This window comes from Astyanax mexicanus, chromosome 15 (genome assembly GCF_023375975.1).
Source record: "Astyanax mexicanus isolate ESR-SI-001 chromosome 15, AstMex3_surface, whole genome shotgun sequence".
NCBI classification, from domain to species: Eukaryota; Metazoa; Chordata; class Actinopteri; order Characiformes; family Acestrorhamphidae; genus Astyanax; species Astyanax mexicanus.
The window spans coordinates 28,545,509-28,568,543 of NC_064422.1; the positions used below are offsets into that span (position 1 = coordinate 28,545,509).

The 23,035-nt window shown below is 37.8% G+C and overlaps 1 protein-coding gene across 1 annotated transcript in view; it reads left to right on the forward strand.

The window, feature by feature from the left end:
• The window catches only part of shisa8b (shisa family member 8b), a 39,012-nt gene that overhangs the window by 9,977 nt on the left and 6,000 nt on the right, over positions 1-23,035 (forward strand). The window contains exons 2-3 of the mRNA XM_007259086.4: positions 10,073-10,194; positions 21,623-21,748. Coding sequence (XP_007259148.3) covers positions 10,073-10,194; positions 21,623-21,748 — 248 coding nt within the window. The remainder of the gene's footprint in view (positions 1-10,072; positions 10,195-21,622; positions 21,749-23,035) is intronic.

The following is a 23,035-nucleotide window of genomic DNA, read 5'->3' on the forward strand; positions in this document are numbered from 1 at the left end:
CTATTGATTGTTCTTAAAGATGATTTGGTTTAAAGCTGACCCTTTATATTTGATGATCTCTGAATTTAACTGAGACCAATGTGAGTCAAGGAAAGTCTAACAGATAACAAGCTATAGGTATTAATTAAAGGAAAAATAGGATGCAAATAAAAATAAATACTTTCTTATATTTCTTACAGTTTTATTTCATTGCAGGGAATATGAGCCCAAAATATGTGATGTTTTTTCTACTCAACTTCATATAATTTACATACATTTCTTAAATTTACAATGGAGAAAAACATAGGTATGAGTCTTGCCCAAGGATTCTTCATAATGTAGAGTGGTGTGCTTGTCCAAAAAATGTAGTCTTATTTTGGCATGGGAAATAAGTGTTGTTACACAGTTTATCAATACACTATATGAACTTTTATGTGCTTTCCAGTGCTTGTTCTGTTCTAATATTGCTCTTTTCATTATTCTCTACAGGGTTTATATTGACCTAATAAAGTGGAGGAAGATAAGAGTAAAAGTGGTATTGACTGATACACTGTAAAAATGAGAGGCAAATATGGACAGATAGACATCAAAAGACTGACGTGATACTGTATGTTGATGGTTAGATTGTGGAACAGTTAATTTAGACATGGATCATTCATGTGGTTCAAAAAGCCATGTAAGCATGCTAATATGTCACTGGTTTGTTCTCATTAAATCTCTTCAGATCAGCTCTCGTTCATTTCTCCCGTTCCACCGCTTTAATGCGATGGAGCTGCTTTTGAACGGCATCAATTTGATCCATGATGAAGCACTCAGAAATACTTCATTAAGCGCTGTGGAGACTCTGATGTATGAGAAAGTAAGATGCAGCATAAACAGAGTCACTGTGAAAAGTGATTAATTAAGATGATATGTAGAGGAAGTGACTGGACTTTGGGCTGGAGGTTTATAATGAAGGCTCAGGATGAGCATGACTAATAAGCTATCTCCGAATGGGACATGAAGAGAATAATTTATTTCCATTCGGAACTTAGAGAAGGGCGACTGATCTTTCAGTAATTGCACACGATACGGAGGGATGAGAGTAATTGCCGATGAAATCACACCATCCAGAGTCGGAGAGGGTGCCGTTTTACACCATGCTGGAGAAATGACAGGGCTGCTACTCCAGGCTTTTATTAGACTGACTGTGCTGTCACTTTTTTATTACCCCCCTCCAAATGATGGAGGGTACAATTATAGAATAAAAGTGAATGAGATTACTAATTGTAGCTACTGCTCAGTGCTGTGCAATTAGTACATATTATATTCAACTGTGAAACAAGCAGATCATTTGCAAACATGAATCTTGATTAAGTTCCTATTGTTTTCACCAAATTTCTTCCTCCAGGGAGAGAGAAACAGATACATTTAGTCATCCTTAATAAAGGTGCCACACAGAGATATTTGCGTGATGCTATAACTGCTTTTATTTCTCTAAAGAAAATCTGATTTGAAAAGGAGTAAGTGTGAAGAAGCTTTGAAAGGAACAATTTAATAAAGTTGAAAAGGGACATCCTTTAAAAAAAAACCTGCATAATGTTTAAAAACATGTTTAAACATATGGACATTTGATCTTCATTTAAACAATAAAGACGGAGGAAATACAGTATAACTGCACTTGATGATCAGTTTATGGCATGCCATGATTTATGGCATGTCAGTGTAAAATTTGAAAGATTTACTTTTATAGATCTTATGTAATTGCAATTAACATGTATTCAGTTTTCATAAACTTATTTCTGATAGTAGATGCTGTACTTTAACATAGAGTCATAGCAAGAGCTATTTGTTGGTGCTGTGATGGCATTTTAGGATTGTTGGACTTTTACTTTATACATCCTGAGGTCTGCTCTTGGTCTGAATTTGCTTTTGATCATTTTATTGCATCTACAAACTTCATTATAAAGGCTTCAGCTTTTATGTGGTGTGATTTGAAGGGTTTATACCAGATGATATTATGCAAAAGCTTGTAAAATCTGGGGCTCCCTAAGAACCTCTTTAAAACTTTGTGCTCCTATGATCCATCTATAGAAAGGTTCATGATGGAAGCACACTTATCTCAGCTACAGTATTTCGCAAATAAAATTTTAAGCACAATAATTTGCACAAATGCTGAAAAGACCACTGTCCTAAATATTCCCTGCAAACTCTATGGATGGAAACATGATAATTATGAGAGTTGCACCAAATAAGTCCATTTATAGTTTCAGCATTGCTTACGTGCATGAATAATGATGATTTCTTTGCAGAACACAGTTTTCAACAAAAAAAAGGGGTTGCAGCAATTTTAGCAACTTTAATATCTATATCAGCAGAAGTGAGCAAGGCCTGCGGCAATTTATGAGTCAGAAAATATCTTCTGCATAGTTTAAGGGGAAAAGAAGAAAAAAGAAATTAGGTGGTGTCGGAGAGAGGTGAGAAATATCCTGCACTCAGTGTCCCAAAAAAATCCAGTACAGTAAAACTGTGACGGAGCTCCACACTGTAAACCCATACGTTGTTCGAACTCAAATGATTTAAGTCTGTTCTACATAAAATTGGATGTTTATAAACAACAGTCAACTATTTTGAGTTAGGTGAACATTTGTGGGCACATATATACAATCAAACTGAGATCTTTGAGTTGAACCAACTTATAATAACTGAGTTTGGTCTGTTGCCATTAACAGCTTCTTTTCCATTGGCTTCTGTCACAATCTATTTGCATACTGGGTGTGTCCAACTGTTTCTGACACTCACTACACACAATCAGTGTGTAGTGATTTCCCCCGGGCTTGCTTAAAAATAAATCAAGTTCCCCTTTAGTTGTAATAACTTGATGTTTTAATTTATGCTAACTCAAGTTTTTATTCCCCATTACTTTTATTCCCCATTACTTGAGCAAACCGGCTGCCTTAAAAAAGTTAAGTAAATTCAACTTATCCGGTCTTACAGTATAAACAAATAAAAAAGTTAAATCAACTTCCCCTTTAGTTGACTTAGATATCTCGATGTTTTAAGTTATGCTAACTTAAGTTTTCATTCTCCATTACTTAACTTTTTTAAGGCAACCAGTTTTCTCAAGTTTTTTATGTAAATTCAACGTATCTGGGCTTACAGTGCATTTAATACATTTGAATGAGTTTGAGAAGTGTTGTCATCCAGAATTAATCATCCAACATCAGTACCTGCCCCCGTCTGACATAAAATATAGTCGTTTTTTTAGAAGAATAGAGACTGTAAATGCATCAAACCGGCACAGAAATTATATTAACCCCCCTGATTTCAGGAGAAAGTGGAATAAATTTTAATTTCTATTTAAATGTATAATACAGATAGGGTGTATTAGATGGAACTCTAAATGAAAGGATAGTTATTAATACAGTGAGGGTCACAGACTTATTTTTAATACATGACTCAGACAGTCCTAATTCAGACAGCTTGCTTCCCCTTCCAGCATAGAGCTGCTCCAAGCTGCTGCCTGGCAGCTGGACATCTGAGGAACTCAGTAAGGACTAAGCAATGCCATGACCTCAGGTTCCTGTCGCTTTCTCTCTTAAAACTTAAACACTTTTTTACTGGGTTATGCATTTATAGAAAAAAAAATACACTGACATGCCAAAAGTGATGGGAGAGCAGTATGAAAATGCATCATGGTGTGGTTCCTCAGGGGATGGCTTAACCCCTTAAAATGCCTTGTCCCATATACAGGCTACAGGTGTAGGTGATACAAAACCTTTTTTCTGTAGGAAAATAACTTCTTTATATTCTGAAAACTTTGAGGGCATTGAAATCTCCTACAGGACACTTAAAGAAGCTGCCTGTTCACTCTCTACTCCACATAATAATTCCAGATCAGTAACAAAAATCAACCCATATTCTGCATGTTCGAAAATAGACATAAAAACTAGACAAACGTAACAAAGCAAAAGGTTTGGGGGACATGTTAACTGTTTGTTAGGAGCCAGGTTAACTCTGACTTGGAGGATTGATATTTTAATGGCGCAGAACTTCTGCACTTGTCAGCAGAGCAAACTGACCTGCTTGTTGACACTGTGCATGTGCGTAAGCAAGTAATTTACAGGAACAGCAATGTTTTATATTTATTTTGTATTCTGTTTATTGTTGATGTTATAGTTGGGTCTGTGCACTGCTGCATGTCCAAGATAGCAATGAATGTCTGTCGGTTGACTGTATTCTAGGTTGTACGTTGTATTCAGTCAGTGGCGCACCTGTGTTTTCTGTTGCCAAGATAGCAGTATGCCAGAAATTTACCCAAACACACCTTACTTCCAGACCACCACGCCCATCAGCTAAGATATATTTGTAATATTTGTGTTTGCTATTTAAGCGGTGCAGACACAAGGCCTGAAAAGAGACTGTTTGCAGGTGGTAAGATGGCAATGAGCATTGCAGTGCACCTTGGTATTGCAGTGTGCAGGGTGTAAGATAGGGCATCCATAGTTACATTTCTGGATATGGCGTGTGTAGGGTATGCATGAGCTATGGCATATATTTGGCGCTGAATAATTTATTGGCCTTCATGTGTGTACCAGAAACATTTGACAGAAGGCATTACCACTCACAGTGAACAGCGCAGTGAGTGGTATTGATTGTGAACGAAGGTGTCTGGCTACAAAGATCCACATCCACATTCAATGAAGAAAGTTCACAGCTTCCATGGGACATGATAAACGTCATGGGTCATGATACTTGTCCCAGATCCACAGAGACTAATTAGGCTTAGAGCTTAGATCGGGCCCAAAAAATCCGACCCGACCCAGCCCGAGCCCGTGCACGTTCTGCCCGACCCAACACAAACCATGAACTGTCGTTATGAGCCCGACTCGATCCGCCCTATAAACTGTTTTCTGTCTGTTTTCGGGCTGTTTGAATGAGCGAAATATGATCAGAATTATGTTAATTAACACTGTAACATAGAAGCATCGAACTATAATTTAATTAAAATGATTTTTAAGAACAGCTAAACACAGTGCTGCAGGTCAAACGCGGAGGAGTAAACATGCAAGAGAGAGAGAGAGAGATTTGCGTGTTCTGGTGTGAGCTACTCACATGTAAAGGTTCTCTTTTATCTCCTTGTGCTCTTATACTAGTCCTATACCTAATTCTGCAGCTCCCTCTGTGTTTTCTGTCGTATTTTGCGGCTAGCGCGAGCGCTTACAACTAACACCGTGGGCCGCGAGGTGCCGCCCCGTGAAATCAGCGCTTATAAATAAATGAGTTTTTTCACTTTCAGTTTTCGTTATTTGGTTCGTTAACAATAATCATTGGTTACTTAGCAACATTGTGATTATCACACCAGAGCTTTATTTAAAAATAAAAATATAATTAAAAAAACAGATGCCTACACCTCAGACTATTTTCTGGAGCCCGACCCGAACCCGGCCCGAGGAATGTGGTGGGAAATCTCGGCCCAAACCGACCTGATTTCGGGTCAGGCCTCGGGTCAGGTCAGGTTAAGGCAGAGAATCTAAACTCTAATTACTCTAATTGTTCATATTGCAGCCAAATTGGATTTGTTTTTCAAATTAGATTTTTTGAGATTTTACTATGCACACAGTGTACATCACAAACGTACCTGCATGGGTTGCTGTGGTAATAAGGTCGGTGTCAGTAACTTACTCACTCTGAAAGTGATGAGGTCGTTATTTGACACATAAAATATTTGTACCCCCACAGAAACCAGACTGAGACGCATCTGCATATTTCTTAGTGCAATCGCATTTCAAACCCCTTTCAAATGTGGTACCTCAAAAAGATAGAATGGGCTTTCTGGCTATTTAAACTATCAAAGTTTGCCAAAAAATATGTTTAGGGTTGAAGTCTAAAAATGGCATAAAAATAATGAAATATTTTAAGCCATGTTTAAAAAGAAGATATTTGAGGATCTTTATGAGGATCTTTATAAAGCTTGAAAGAATCATCATGTAACCCCCCAATTAAAGGTTCTTTATGTAATATTTACATCCACTTAAACAGTTTTTAGGGAATCAACAGTAGGTATTTTATGGTATGGTATACCTATGAAGGTCCTAGGCTCACATGTTTTAGATGCAGGTGCCAAATACAGCAGGCAGGGGAGCTAACTGATGTGCTTAGTAAGCACTGCAACTGCATTTATGATTTATTGATCAAGGGAAAGGAGAGAGGAGTTGTCAACACTCAGTTTACAAATGCAGAGGAAGGAAATGTGCAGGCTTCCCTGGAGGGAATCTGCTGGGCAGCACTGATCATTGATCCGAGCTTTTTGAGGATCAGCAAGCAGCAGCTTTCAGTTATCAAATCGACGACTATCACAGTCCAGATAAACCTGAATCCCTTTTGTTCTTTTTCATTTTGTATAAATAAAACTATCCTTCTGCATTGCCTGGATGTATAAACTCACTTCACAGTCCACAGTGAGTGTGTGTGTATGTGTGTGTGTGTGTGTGTGTGTGTGTATGACACAGCATGGGGGCTGGAGACAGAACTGAGTCAGCGTTAAGTCTGAGTGAAGGGAGTGGGCCCATTGGGGGCCCTAATAAGGCTGGACTCAATGACTTGTGAATCAGACCATAGCAAGCTAAAAATAATCACAGCACATCCTCAACATACTGGGACAGTCTCGTCTGAGTCCTTCACAAATGCCGGTAGATGTAGTTTTGCAGGAATCTGAGGTTTGCTGCTTTACACATTTCAGGCATAACATTATGAAGACCTCCTTGTTTCTATACCCATTATCCATTGTTTCCGTCATATAGGAGAACATTGTAGTTCTATATTTACAGACTGTAGTTCTCTATCTGGTTTTCTGCAAACTTTATTATCCTCCTTTCACCCTGTTTAGTTATTATTTGGGTGGTGGGTCATTCCTGCAGTGATACTGGCACGATGGTGAGGTTCTAGGGGTGGCCACAGGAGCATTGGCCCCAAATGAAATCTGATTGGGCCCCTGAAGTGCCCCTGCTCTGTCACTCATCTGTCCTTTACCTTATAGGTGAATGCAGTTCGATGCCCAAATACTGGTGGTGATAATGAGCTAAATAGGAACGTAGTAGAAATGTTTTAAATTGACAGTATTTGTAAAAGGAAAAATGTTTTTAAAAAAGAAACAAAATGCTGTATTTTCTCACATGCTATGTGTGTTTAAGAGTATTTTGTTTATGTACAGTAAAAACATAGAAACAAAACAAAATAAGGCAGAAACAAATGAGAAATTTTAGAATCAAAAGGGCAAAAAATGCTAAACCTTTTACATAACTGCAAAGAATAATAAAGTAACTAAGTATCTAAAAAATATATATATATATATAAAAATTGTACAAAATTACCTCCTTGTATTTTACTGTGTAAGCTTTTCAAATTTAATTCAAGTGTTTGAACATGATGCTGGTGTGACTGTTGAAATAATACTTGAATATACTATGTATATTGTGGCCCCTTGATGACCCCTTACTCCAAAAAAATCCTTGATTTGCCATTGAGTGGTGCGTGGATCAGATACAGCAGTGCTGCTGGAGTTTTTAAACACTATGTCCACTCACTGTCTTTTAGTGTATTAGACAGTCCTACCTAGCTGCTCCACCTTGTAGATGTAGATGTGATCGTCTTCTAGTCTTTTATCAGTGCTCAGAGGTTGCTGCCCATAGAATGTGTGTAAAAACTAAGCGATGGACATACAGTAATATTATGATTGATCAGTGTATGGTTTATAGTGTAAGTTTAGGCATTTAATCTTCCTTAAATCTTCATTTAAGTTGAATCAGGTGCATTAGGGAAGAAATGAATGTAAAGGTGCTTTTAATAAACTCAAGTGAGACACTGAGATGAAGATAAGAGCACAGCTGTTGAGGAAAGCTCTGCTCAGAGAGCCACTTGACTGAGCTCCCCAGTGAGATATGCAGCAAACAGATGATGTTTGCCATTATGTGTGAGTTTTGTATTATCTTTACTGTCTATGACAGGAGCATTCGGCATGAGTGTGACGGTCTGTCTGAGACAGCTCACAAGAGCAGAACACTGTCTGACCTTATCCTACCAAATTACTGTCCCTCTCCTCCCTCCTCCTCTCCCCTCTTTCCCCTCTTTTGTCTTTTCTAAAACACACTTCATCACTAAGGTGACATCAGCGCTGTGCGTATTGGAACTCTCATGCCTTTCTGATGAGTTGTTGTCCTTATTTTGAGCCTCAGTGGCCTACTGCTACTGGCAGTCTCTGACCAAGGGTAGCACACTTTTGCTCCACAAACACATTACATCTCATCACAGTCTTATGTGGGCCAGAGGGCGTGTCGGACAGGTCTGGGGGCTCACCAGGGGATGCATGAGCAGGCTGCAGGAAATGGTACATGTGCAGGACAAAGCACTGCCTGAGAGGAGTGCAGCTATTCTAGATTTACAAGCCTGACTTGTAGGACCTGGCCTCATAAAGTGTGTCCTGTTACTCGGTTTAAAAGCGCTTGGCTTACAGACTGAAGAAAGGTTATAAGCTACACCTCACTGTCAGTTATTTACAGGTTTCAAAATTATACAGCCACCAGAAGGGGGATTAAAACGCAAACCTCTATTTCAAAAAAGTTGGGACCCATATTTTGGGCACAGTAGGAGCTTTGGCTTGGATTGTGTTGCTGTAAAGCTCCTTGCAATGATTCCATGCAGTAAAAACTAAAGCATGTCTGCAGTGCCACCTGAGGGCCCAAAGATCACCAGCATCCGATATTACCTGTCAGCCGGATCATTTTCACAGGGTTTTCTCCAGATTCTCTGAATCGTTTGATAATATTTTTTAATGTAGATGATGGGGAATCCAAAGTCTTCACAATTTTAAGTTGAGAAACTGCTCCTATTGCAGCTGTTTTATGTTATTAACATTTTTGGCCATGTCCCATCCAATATCAAAATCAGGTTGATTTGTCCCACCCAAAAATATACCACAATACAATCAGAAACTGTTTAAAAAAACATTTATTTTGAAAGTGTCTCTCACTTTATTAAAGAAGAACTCTGGTGTAAAATGGACTTTTGGTGTAGTAAAACATGATAAAAAAAGTACCTACCTTTGATAAATAGCACACCTCCGTTCTCCCACAGCGTTCTGAGATCCAAAAATTTTAAAAGTTTGTCCAAACACCCTTCAGACTGGGTGACACAGGGCATAATTTTCACCGATAAATCATTTTGTACACCGATATCCAGCTCAAAGTAGCTCCACGCCTTCTTGCTAGAATCCAGAGAGCCCTGATATTTAAAACGAGGCATTTATAACTTAAAAAGTGCACAAGAAGCTTATTAAAAACCACTGTTTACATCCTATAACACAAACTTTAGCTCAAAGCACTGCCATTACTGAACTGAAAATAGATATAAATAGACTCCACATAGCATAGGAGTCTATGTATGTATATGTCTATGTTATTTTCTGTCTAAAGGATGTTCGGACAAACTGTTAAAATTTCTGGATCTCGAAACTCTGTAGGAGAACGGAGGTGTGCTATTCATCAAAGGCAAGTAATTTTTTATCATATAACACCAGAAGTCCATTTTACACCAGAGTTCTCCTTTAAACTTTGTGTTGTGTTTAGAATTATCCTTCACTGCAACTTCAATGACCCCGATTTTCACCCTGTTGGAAAATCTGGGGGTGCATTTTCCTAAAGTTAGGGTTTATATAAAGTGCCTGTCTAAACGTTTTATGACAACAGAAATCATTACCATGTAATATAAAGTAACATGTTTAGTTTGTAAATTTACCCTTAAATAGATTAATCTAATAGTAAACTGAAGTACAGCAAATGTTGCATTTTTTTATTTTTCATTTGTGGTTTACTATACATACAGTGATTTACCACCCTAGCTGCAGTAAAATCAGTTTATAGCTAATATTTAGGGCTTTGATTCATAGTAACAAATATGTGCACCCCCAATGACAAACCCTGTCTATGATTCATTTTGAGTTTTAATGTGTTTTGGACCCCACTTTATACTTCTTATTTTTAGTAGTATAAACTGTTTTCATTTTATATTTTTGATTTGGTCTACAGACAATATTCTGAAAATATTCTGTGCTCTCCAGGACTCTGCAGGAGCTGTTGAAGCAGCCAGGTGGAGAGGTGGGTCCTGTGGATGGCACTACCAGCAGCACCTCCCCAATTGGTGCCAATGGCGTCTCAGCCAGGATGCTGCGGAGCCGCAGTGGTAAGAGAGAGATATATTGCTTACACTAGCTTGTTTTTATTAGTGACTAGCCCATACTTTACCACATTTTATTTATCAGTAAAAGACATGAACCCTGTCCAGAACAATTATTTATTTTTCTTTCCTTGCAACTGATACAGTCACTTGTATAAATTACAATTAAGATACAAATTGTATATGATAATTTAATACTTTACTGTTGCTAAACTTTATCTACTGTGTAAGTTTCAACTCTGTATTATAAATTATAAATTATATTATACAGTTATATATATGACTGTATTATAAGCATGGATGCTCTAGTTACATTCCATTTCATTCTAAAGAAAGAGACCCGCCCCCTCAATAGACCCGCCCCCTCAATAGACCCGCCCCCTTTCATCTAGACCAAGCATCTCAGACTGACTTCAACTGACTAGGTTTATAGCTCTGCCAAACAGACCAGAATGGAATGCAAAGTGAAATTTCCACTGGATACACAGTTTGTCTATTAAGTGTAGTTTTTCAACAGTAAAAAAAGCAGTTCATGGTATTTATAAACATTTGAATGGTAGTGAAGTTAGGATACTTACATTTTCGTGCATTATAAGCTGGGAAATAGAAAACCTCATGTATGTGACTGTGCCTCCAAGCCATGTGGAAGTGACTCGTTCCTGAATAACCTTGACTGTGTTTGGGTGTATGTGGGCTCTGTGGGCTGCAGGGCATGTGGCTGTTTCGAGGATATAGTGTGTGTGTTTACTGTGTCTGAAAATTGTTAAATTCTGTAGCATTTTACATGAGCATTTGCCTGTTGCCTGTCATGTCTTTTACATAACATTTACAACATTTACGATTTGGAAAAGCAGCTTAAGCTTGCTGAGGGTAACTTACAGAAACTCAAAATCCGTTTAATTGGTACCGTTGGACCAATTAAATTATGATTTAAGAAAACCATCAATAGCGTAGATTCCTAAGGAATGGGTTCCCCATCGTTCCTTCAGATTAATTTAGATTTTAAATACTTTATAAGATCATCTTTCCTGAAAAACAAACAGCCTGGTCAACTCAATTTGGTCAACTCAAACTGATCAACCAACATTACGTGCATCTCCAGGCTTGTTGACCAGCTTGAGTTGACTACATTGAGTTTACCAAATTGAGTTGATCATATTTTTTTAGGAAAGATGATCCTATAAAGTATTTAAAATCTAAATCAAACTAAAGAAACCATTATTTAGGAATCTTTGTAATTGATGCTTCTGTAAGTAAAAGTTTAGTCTGCCTACTTAGCCAACTCAATCTGGTCAACTCAAGCTGGTCAACCAACATTACCTGCATCTCCAGGCTGGTTGACCAGCAAAACCAAGCTGGTTGTCTAGCATGACTCACATTATCAAGATAGTTGAACAAAAAGGCTAAGCTGGTCGAGAATCATGATTAGCATGACAGGTCTGGTCATTATAACTGACCTGAATGATCAGAATCAAATGTAACAAACTCTATGCTGAACAAGAACTGGTTAACCAGTTAGCTTACCAGTATTGGGTATGTTTTCACATGGATGACCAGCTTTTAACCTTCTAGACCATCAAAGACAAGCTTAGACCATCTCAGTTACCAGTAAAAACTGGTATAGAAATGGATTTTTCAGTATGGGAGATTATGCATGATGAGACCACTAGATGACTGTTCTCCATATAACAGTATAGGCTACATTTAAATGTTCCTGCATTTGCAGATTATTGCATTATAATAGAAATACTCTGATTATATAATCAAGTATAATGAAGGTGTATGTATAAAGTCACGGGTGTACCATTCAGTGTGACACAGTTTTTTCCAGATGCTCTTGTTAGATTGTAAGATGTAATAAATGGGGGAAAAATAAATGGACTGGAATTGAGGAGGAGAAGGAGAAGAAAGAGGAGGAGGAGGTAGACGAAGGAGAAATAAACATGTTTTGAGACTAACAACAGCAGTACAAGGAGAGAATCCTCATCAGTATGCAGATTGGTCCCAGTTGCACGTGCAGATGGAGTTCGTGCCAAATCTATACATTTTACCCATGCGTACTCCTCACGTGCACCACTGTGCAAGCGCAGATGTTTGATCTCAGCCTTTCCCTTCCCTGCTGCATTTTTTTTTTGCACTATTTCTAGTGTTACCTAATTTTCCTCCTCCTAACCCAGATAATAACACCCCTAAACCAGTTCCCACCTCATTTGTATACTCAGTCAAGGTCGACTCATCTGCACAAACTGGCATTTGCTGGATTTGCGCACGGTTAAGGCGTGGAAAGCTTCAGACCAGCAGTTGATGTGGGATTTATGGTGATATCCAGAGTCTGCGAGCAGCTTAAAGAGGCATACTTTCCTCCCCTCTCTATGGTGCGGATTTAAGTTTGGCTCACTGAGGGGTTTTATGTGTGTGACTGTACACATCTTCAGTATACGCTCTGGTTTGCCCCAGTAATGGTGTGGAGATTAGAGAGCGCCGCTGCCGTTGTCATGGGGTTTTAGAGCGCTCGCTCTGGGAAGGTGATGTGTAACTCTGGGGTTCAAAAAGCATGACATCTCCTCGTGCAGACTTTGATCTTCACAGGGTTAAAGAGGCGAGACGCTGCAAACAGCAGCCTGCCACTTTGCTTCATATGCAAAAACACATTTTAAAGCCGCTGGGTGAGAGCCCACAGGCTGTGTAATGACTGGGCATCTATAAAGAGGCATGACCCGGTAATGTGTCCCCCATGAAAATGTGTTTTCATCTCACTGGAAAGAGGAGCTGACATCATATTTAGTGAAGCCTTCTTCTTCTGTGCATTTGAATGTGGCTGTTGGAATTTCTAAATAGGAAATTTTGACAAGAAAGCCTCTAAAATTCAAATCCCTTACCAGCCCTAAGTTTAAAATCTAAGATACTTGCATCGCATGTCAATAGTATTAAAGGAGAAGTATTATAGAGGTTATTAGCACTTCTAACTATAAGTTATTGTGTTGTTAAATTGTAAAAATTGTGAGCACAGTACTGGTTGATGTCTAACTGTGGCTCAAAATGGCAAAAATCACTAGATTTGAGCTCAGGCCGGCTGTATGTGCCACCGCCCCAGTTGCTGAGTATAGTATGAGAATCGGCCAGCAATGTATGTGCCGATACCCCGGTTGCTGAATATAATAATATGGGAATCAATCTGAGCCGCCTGGGCAAACACCCCTGCCCCATAGACGTTAGGAACCTATGACTATATTTTGTTTCATGATAGAAAAACTGATTACTGATCATTGTTTAAAAATTGATTTAATTAAAATTGGCCTACTGATCTTTTTGTAGATTAAAAGTTCTGTAGTTTAGTGTGGATCAGTGGCTCCTGTGGGAGTGGAGAAAGTGAGACAGAATCAGAATCATCTCTGTGAAAATTGACCCTCTGTTTCTAAAGTAACATTTAAAAAAAAAATCTTGTGATATCAATCATTTCATCTTTCCGTTTCATGAGCCCTCTTCCTGCTCATCCGCTGAGCTCCGAATTCCCCGTTCCTCTCAGGTAGCACATTTCTTTCATCCCTCCATACTCTCTACTTTTATTTAGCTCAGTTCTTTTCTGGGCTCCTCTTCCATTTCCTCCTGTCCTCTATTCCCTCCATCACTGTCTCTGTCTGATTCCCAAAAGACACAAACAAACTGTGTTTTTCTGACAATTACTAACTGTAGTGATACTTATCTCCAATATGGATCTTGTTCTTCTCTAACTTATCCATCATTTGCTGCTGTATTAAAATGTGGTTAGTTTAGTTCCAAAATTCATTAAAATACATTTATATCATTTTTTATTTGTTTTCCAAAATATTTAGTGTAATTCTGTAATTAAAGGTGCCATATTCAGATTCAGCTGAACAAATGGCACAAATGCACTCCTGGAAGAATGGTCTCAAATCCACATAAACACACTCCTAAACCTTGTGGAAATCCTTCCCAGAAGAAATAAAGCTGTTATAGCTGTAAACAGTGGGCCAACATCATATTAATTATTAATCCAGGAATTAAGATTGTCACTTTAGTACATATGCTTGAGTAAATACTTATGGCAGTATAGTTTATCATGTTTATAGCGTGAACATGATTTAGCGCTTGATTTTTATGTTTACTATGAGAATGATATGAATTACTCATCCAATACGGCACAAATTCATTGCTTGGTGTGCATAGTCTTATTTGGAAAGCTCTTGGCAGGATCACATAAATCTTATCCAGATATAACTATGCTTTTTTTTGATTGGCTGTTTGGTAGATACATTTCTCAGTTTACTGACTGGTGGATTGCAAGCTTCCTCTTAATTCTGCAGGAAACCTCTCCATGTTTTTATCCACAGTTAAAAATAGAAGCGAACCTTGATGGACATTGTCCTCCTATTCATTTTTGTGCATGAGAGATACAAGGTGTGGCATGTGAGCGTATAAACTGCTTGAAATGTGTCTCATGCCCAATGTGTGAGACTCGAAATCCCTGCACTTTTGTTGTACATGTGTACAAAACTTTTAGTAAGCAGACACACAACTAGTTTATTATGCAACAACAAAGTACAACAAAAAAGTAAAGTAAGAGTAAAAGAGTAAAGTCTGTGTTTGTGTCCACACGTGGCGTGACATTGCCATGTATAAACACATACACGTGCCCCTTCTCCCCATTTCAGACATGCCTACCTCTCAGGCAACAAAGATTGCCATTATACACACACACACACACACACACACACACACACACACACAAACACATATCACACTGGACTGAAAGCTCCAGGGCTATGGCCACGCACAGTGGTCAGTCGTAGTGGCTTTGTGCTGAGGATGTGAGTAGCAATGCACAAAACATACAGATTGTCCCTCAATCCCATATTAGTGCATCTCTACTGCACACACTCAATGTCACCCTCAATTTACATTCACATCCTAAAACAAGACTGGCGGAGTGCGTACCTTCCAGCTCATACAGACAAAAAACAAGTTCATTTATTTATTTATTTACTTATTTTGGACTGTTCTCATGCTTCGTACATGCAGTGACTGTAGGGCTGTGCTATTAAAATAAAAGAACAGAGTTCATGCAGGTGCTTAAAAAGTCTTAAAATGTCTTAAATTAAAATCCGGGTAATTAAGATCTTAAATTGCCTTGAATTTACTGTAAATCTGCTGTAGGTATTACATTTTCAGAATGTGCGTTTAATGCAGGTGAGAAAGCACATGATAACTTGAACTTTAGCGGTGAGTTAGCAAAAATTCCCAGATAGAGAACTAAGGTTAATGGAGAGCTGGCTAACATTAGCGGTAAGCTAACTAACATGCTAACGTTAGCAGCAAATTATCTAGCTTCATTATTGTGAAGAGAACTAAGGTAAGCAGAGAGCTAGCTAACATAGTAACATTAGCAGCGAGTTATATGGCTACATTACTGAGGAGAGAACTAAGGTTAGTGGAGAGCTAGCTAATGTTAGCGGTGGGCTAGCTAACATAGTAACAGTAGCAGTGACTTATCTAGCTATATTACTGGGAGAGAACTAAGGTTAGCAGAGAGCTAGCTAATGTTAGCGGTGGGCTAGCTAACATAGTAACAGTAGCAGTGACTTATCTAGCTATATTACTGGGAAGAGAACTAAGGTTAGTGGAGAGCTAGCTAACATAGTAACATTAGCAGTGAGTTAGCAAACATTACCAGAAAGTGACCTAAGGTTAGCGGAGAGCTAGCTAACGTTAGCGGTAAACTAACTAAAATACTAACGTTAGCAGCGTGTTATCTAGCTACATTATTGTATTGTAGTTTTGATTTCCAATGCAACAAATTTTCTATCAAAGAAAATATGACTTCAGTTTTATTCTATAAACTACAGACAACATTTATCCCAAATTCCAAATAAAAATATTGCCATTTAGAGCATTTATTTGCAGAAATTGAGAAATGGCTAAAATAACAAAGAAGATGCAGAGCTTTCAGACCTCAAACAATGCAAAGAAAACAAATTAATATTCATAAATTAAATGAAAAAGTGGTCTCTTATTTTTTTCCAAAGCTGTATATCCTCATTACATTCACACATATAATGTTTCAATATCTCCTTCTTACCCCATCATATTTTCACAAGAGGAATTTTAAAGGTCTAGTTAGTTGTACTTAATGAGGACATTAGGTCACTTGGCTCACTACACTGCTGTAAAATCACATATTTAATTTGATGTACAGTGTGGTGTGATTGCAGTTTCTGGGATTGAATAGTAATAGGTTGAGTCTCTGAGAGATGCTTGGCCTGACAGCCCCTCATTAGCCTCCACTTTTACTCTTCATCATTATTAAGTGCGGCTTCACCCAGTCGAGAGTGCTGGCATTGAGAGGAGATGTTAAATGGTCACTAGTACTAGTGCTGATATTGAGCACAAGCATGGATTTGTACTACAGCTGTGTCCCGAGAGCCTCAGGCAGTGTAGAAAACCAACTCAGGCTTTAATTAAAACAGAAAAGAGGAAAAGATGATTTTGGTGATGAGATTAATTTATTTTACTGTAGTTACTGTAGTTACACCCAAGATGCAGAAATAGCATGTTAATTAGGTCATAGGGCCTGTATACAGAATCCCAGCCACTGTGAACATTGCCTAGTGAGACATTCTTTAAAGAGCACATATAGTATATGTGAATTACCTCTGTCCTGATTGTCTGCTGCATATAGTGGCTTATTAAAACATCAGTCATAGCTAAACACTTCATGAAGTCAGTGGGTGGGGCTAAATAGGTGGTCATATATAAATCCACTGAGTTTGATCACAAAAGTGGTACATTTTTTATTGGGCTGTTTGCAGGTTGCTTTCTAAGAAAATTCAGAAGCTAGAAGGTACCTGTCTTGAATTGGCAGTAAAACATAGTTGGCAGCTCTGTTTTATAAAATGTTTTAGTACAACTTTGAAACATAGCTGAAAGAAGTACCTAGACACAGGCTGAGTGAGAAGTGAGAATACTAATATGATTAGGAAATTAAAATAGAGAGAATAATACCCTTTCTGTAAAAAAAACTGTGTTTTTAATGGGACATTATTTTTACACTGAAGAAGAAAAGGGTAAATTATGAAAATATAATAAAATAAGGACATTTCTCTGTCTACTGTGCTTAACCACTAACTGCTAATAAAATATGTTTAGCAACAAAAATAATAGTGTACACTCGAAGAAGTGTTTAATTTAACTTTATATACCGTAAACCTGCTTCTCATGTAAAGCAAGAAAACACCCTTTTACATATAGACCTTAAATTTAATCACAAAAGTGAATAAAAGAAATGAAAGTAGAAAACATTGAAACATTAAAAACAAAGGGCTATCAAATAGTGTCTTATTAACAGAAAAACATATATAATGATTAAATGTTAAGAGTAAATGAAAAATGTAAAAAAAAAAATAATAATGACATGCAAAAATACCACTGAAAAATACAGGTCAATAAAAGAATATATTACATTTGATTAAAATAAATGATAATACATAATGATAATTAGTGCTGTGCGATGTGACAAAAAATATTGTGGGGACCCTATCGCTTTTACAGTAATTTCATCAATTATTCATGCAAATAAATAAAGTAGGCTCCGATCGTTATCGTTATCGTGATATAAAAAATTCCATATTGTGATATATGATTTTTCCCATATTGCCCAGCACTAATGATAATACTAATTTCCAAAACAATAAGTTAACTAAAACAGTGGCAGAAATAAAAAATATAGTTAGAAATTAAGAATTTAAAATGTTTGAGTGACACCAGCAAGTAAAGTTTTGGTGATTCCTGCAATAAATTCCTGGTCACTGGTGCAGTGTAGCTGAATAATAGAGAGCATTGATGTAATGTATGATGGCATATGACCAGTGAAGATGAAGTGTAGGTGAATAGAAGAATGTGTGTTTCCCAAATAGTGAGTGTGACTGTGTGTTTCCCATATTAATAACAATTGTGCAGAATCACTTGGAAATAAATGCTTCATTACCATACTTGATAAGCTAAAAGTTAAAAGAACATTCTAACATTTCAGGACATGGTACCGTTACGACAGTGATAACACGCAGAGCACAGAAACTTGCTGACCTTCTGACCCTGAACTGACAAGCCTGTAATTAAACTGACTTTGCTTTGAACTCCGCAGAGACGTTCTCTCATGGCCTTCGTGCCACAGCAGCGTAGTGACAGTAATGCTGTTTCTCCTAATTCTGGTTCAAACTCATGCACCAAGGGATGTGCTCCTGGCTTTAATGAACATTTAGAGCATTAAATAAGCTGATTTTTGCTGCTAACAAGCAATGACAGTGTAATTCTCTGAATACAGGATGCAGGTTCAGGCTGAAAGAAGAGCCACGTGCATCGCTCAGCGTTCTACACACCGTACCGCATTTAATGAGACGCAACTAATGGGCAGTGGAACAAACAGGAAAGAAACAACATCCAATATCCACTAATTGCATCAGTGCCCCCTCCTTGTTGTCACCCAAGTGCGGAAGTAGGCCACACAGGCTGGGGCAGGCCTCTCTGAGTGCCCCAGGCCACCTTTCTGTGGTCAATATCTGGCATGGCGAGACTAGGTGGGCAAGCAGGACAAAATAGGACACTCGGTCACGGCACCATTACGCCTGAAACCAGCAAAAGGCGTCAAAATTAGCCCTGCCCTGGAGTTTGATATGTTTTTAGGCTGTCACCTTGTAAACGGGCCACAAAAAGCCATGGAGGCATCTGCTCTGCTGCTCTATTGAGCATACACACACACAGGGTTGTTTATATACCTTGTCAGAATTTGGGATCACGTATATTCCCCATATGGATGATATATATTGGTCTCAACAAGTATTTAGACCATGTAACAGTTAGTATCCTTTAAATTAAGTTTTTTTTTTCAGTTAAGTTCAAATGTTCAAATACATTGTCCAGTTAGAATATCATGACCACATTCTTTTTCTGAACTCATTTTTGTAGCTTGACTGAGCATATATGAGCACTTGTAGTTCTATAAATGCAGACTGTAGTCCTTCAGTTTCTCTGCACACTTTATTACCCTACTTTCCCCTTGTTCTTCAATAGACAGGGCCCCGCAGGGACCTTCTCAGCACTGCAGTGCTGTAGTGGCATGATGTTTTGTGTGTTGGGGTATTAACATGTTAGAGTGTGGTGTGCTGGTCACAGGAAATTGCAGGCTGTATTGTTCTGGTTGGTGGGCTATTCTTAGTCCAGCAGTGACACTGAGGTGTTTAAAAACTCCAGCAGCACTGCTGTGTCTGATCCACTCATCCCTATAAAACACACATAAATACACACCCACTATGTCTGTGTCACTGCAGTGCTGAGAATGACCCACCACCTAAATAATACTTAGACTGAACTGTATATATATATCTATATATATATATATATATATATATACCGGTGTATATATATATATATATATATATATATATATATATATATATATATATAATTGGGTGCACAAGCCTTTTTAAAGGCACAACCTCAAAACTTACAGGACTTAAAAGATCTGCTGCTAATGTCTTGAAGCTAAACACCAAAAAACATATTTAGAAAGATCTGAGCTATTTAAGCAATGTTAGCAGAACCTAAACTCTGTATTGGTCAGATGCATTTAATATTATGGCTGATTCATGTGTAGTTTTGATTGGAAGACTGTAATGTCTGTCTAATGTGGGAATGTGTTTCATGATTTCATGATTTGTACCCCCCAATCATGCCATTCATTCCATTACCAGTGTTGATACATGCTGATGGATGCTGATACCCTGTGTCCATCAGAACAAAAGGGTTCATGATGGAACCAATAAGACTTAAACATGGGCCTCTCCTGAATTGCACACTTCACTCAATGGGGACCTAGGTGGGACTGTAGTGGGCTGTAATGATTGAACCGGGACCCATTTGGGTACAAACCATCTCAAAGTCCATGCTCTATTGGAACCCATCTGGAACCCATATTCCACCCATATGAGCTCCAACTGAAACAGTAGAATTCATTTGTTAATCACATACACAGCAATCATTAACATACAGCTAAGCTCCAAGTCCCAGTAGACCTTTATTAATTCAGTAACTGTGGGAGGTTTAGTTCTCTGATACTGTATATGAGCTGCCATGCTTTTCATAGTGTTTCATCCCAGTCCAGATCTACACTCTCACATTCTAAACACACACACACACATCCAATCCAACAAAGGCTAAGAGACCATACTGAAGAAAAAGTGGATAAAAAATAGATTGCATCCTCACATACACACACACACAAAATAAATCAGTCTAATCTAAATCTAAACACCCAGTTCCTTGTTCTTACAGCAACAAAAGATACAAACTGTATATGTTTAATAGTAATGACTGGGTAATTTATGATCAGTCTTAAATGAATTAGCTACAGAGTAAGAATGAAAAATGCAAATAAATCAGAAACAGTGTTTCTCACTTTTGACTTTCATTTGTTTTAACCTTTATTTATTTGCAGACAGAATCAATCCAATAGATGTATGTATTTTTCAAAAAGACAATACAAAAAAACATGCTGCGCACATTACAAAATCATGGCTGCAGATTTCCCCAATAGTGGACCAAATTTTGACCACATAATTTTTTTTATTTGCATTTTCTATACTGTTTAACTTGGGTTTGTATTTCTCAGGGGGTCCTGGGGTAATTTCCTCTACTTTATGGGAGGGGGGGTCATTCTGTGATTTTATTCCCGTCCAGATTGACCATGTATGTGTTTTTCTCAGACGTAATCTTAAAAAAGTTACAGGCTGAATTACCTACTGTTTTTTGCTGAACTCCGTGGGCCTCCGGTATTTTAGTCCGGTCCAGACACACATCTCTGAGTTTTGTCACCTCACGTACTGCTACACTCCATAGTTAAAATCTGGGCGCACTTTTTCACAGAGATCCATTTAAACAAAACAGTGAGTGGAAATGGAGGAGCTACTGAGCAAGCGAAAAAAAAATCACTGGTCCTCCGTTTTTTAAATTGCAGTCAGGATGCAGGAATTTTGTCACTGACGTTCCCCTGAGAAACTAATCTTGTCCAGATAGGGCTATAGACTGCGTACATTACTACCTTACCTATTACTCTTACAGGAGTCACAAACTAGTTTAGTTACTACAGAACATAGACTACTTTATTTTTCTTAAATAATAAATACAGATCAAAGTATTCTTGTTCCTTCTTGCAAACTGTTGAAAAGAAATATTCTAAACAGGCATTATGGGATCATTAAGAGTTCTGGATGAAGAATGATACTTTCTGAAATATAGTCTTATAGCCTGTTTTTTTTTTTTTACTCTTGCAATCAGCTTTTTTGGCTCAGCTTCCAAACCCTGCTGTTTTCTGACCTCGTTTAACGTCTGTTCTCTCCCTCGTTTCTTCTTTCTTTCATTACAGAGCAATACCACCTGAACAATACCACCTTCTCATCGTTTAGCCCCACAGCCGGGCTCCCTCACCCCCAGAGCAACAGCAGTCTGCCAGGCCTCGCAATCAACAAGTACACCTCGCTGAAGGCTGTGGGTAAGAGAACTCACGCACCAAACATAATATATATAATTTGTCACCCCAAAAAAAATGTTTTGATGAAAATCTGAACCATTTATAAGTCATGATGAAATCAAAAGACTCTCGACACAAATCATTCATCATTTATTAATTTCTATAACTACATTCAGCATTCACAAAGAGAAGCAGCAGTTCCTTTAAGGTTTTAATCAAAGGGACTATTATTGCATCTTCTTCACTCTGTTTGATAGATAGAACTGGGGAAGCCCTTTGGTAAAAGGGGGCTTATTCAGGGGCGTACGGTTGTCCTGCTTTACACAGATCCAATTCTAGAATCTAATCAGCCGCTGGCTACAGCTGCCCATTTAAAACAAACAAGCCAATAGTGACACACATGCATCCTTACATGCTGGAGTCTGTTTATAACAGCACTCATAGGTACACTCAGCATTACTGCCAAAACGTAATACTACGTAATACAATGATGCTGATGAAGAGTGACAACCTAACCATAATCAAATCAGTAAAATCAAGTTCAGCAATTTTTCCCCCCAAGACTTTACTGCAGGGTAAAATTCTTATGGCTACATGGCGCCTACCATGTTTTGGATGTAATTGAATTAAAATATTACGAATACAGTCCCCCCAAAAAGTATTGGAACCGTGATTTTGATCCCTTTATTTCTGCTGTAGTCTGAAATCATTTGGGTTTGACATTAAATGATGAATATGAGACAAAAGATCAGCATTTCAGTTTTTATTTCCAGGTATTTACATACACAGTCAGAAACCACACATTTCTCTTCTGAGCAAAAATATTGGTTTCATCTTTCTTTAAATTCACAGACAAAATTCACTTTACATCAAAATTAATGAGCCTATCCATGCAAACTTAAGCCATGACACTACCTCCACTGTGTTTCACAGATGAGCTGGTATGTTTGAGATTATCCTTTCTGTTTCTACACTTTTCCATCAGATTAATAAATGTTAATCTTGGTCTCATCAGGCTTTGCTCTGTAAATTGATAAAGGGAATCTAACAATGAATCTAAAAACAATTAAGGCAATAAAAAAGGATGAGTAGACAGATAAATCACTCTGCCGACCAGCTATTGACTGATAAATTTAATTTAAATTTAATTTAAATGCTGATCAGCTATTTATGTAATTTTGGGAAACATAGGGGATTACTTTAGAGAGAAATCAATCATTCTTTCTTTCAAAAATATTTTTTGCATTAAAAAATGATTTGCTTTAATTTTATTTGTTTTCATTAAGGTAAAAAAATAACAGATTATTC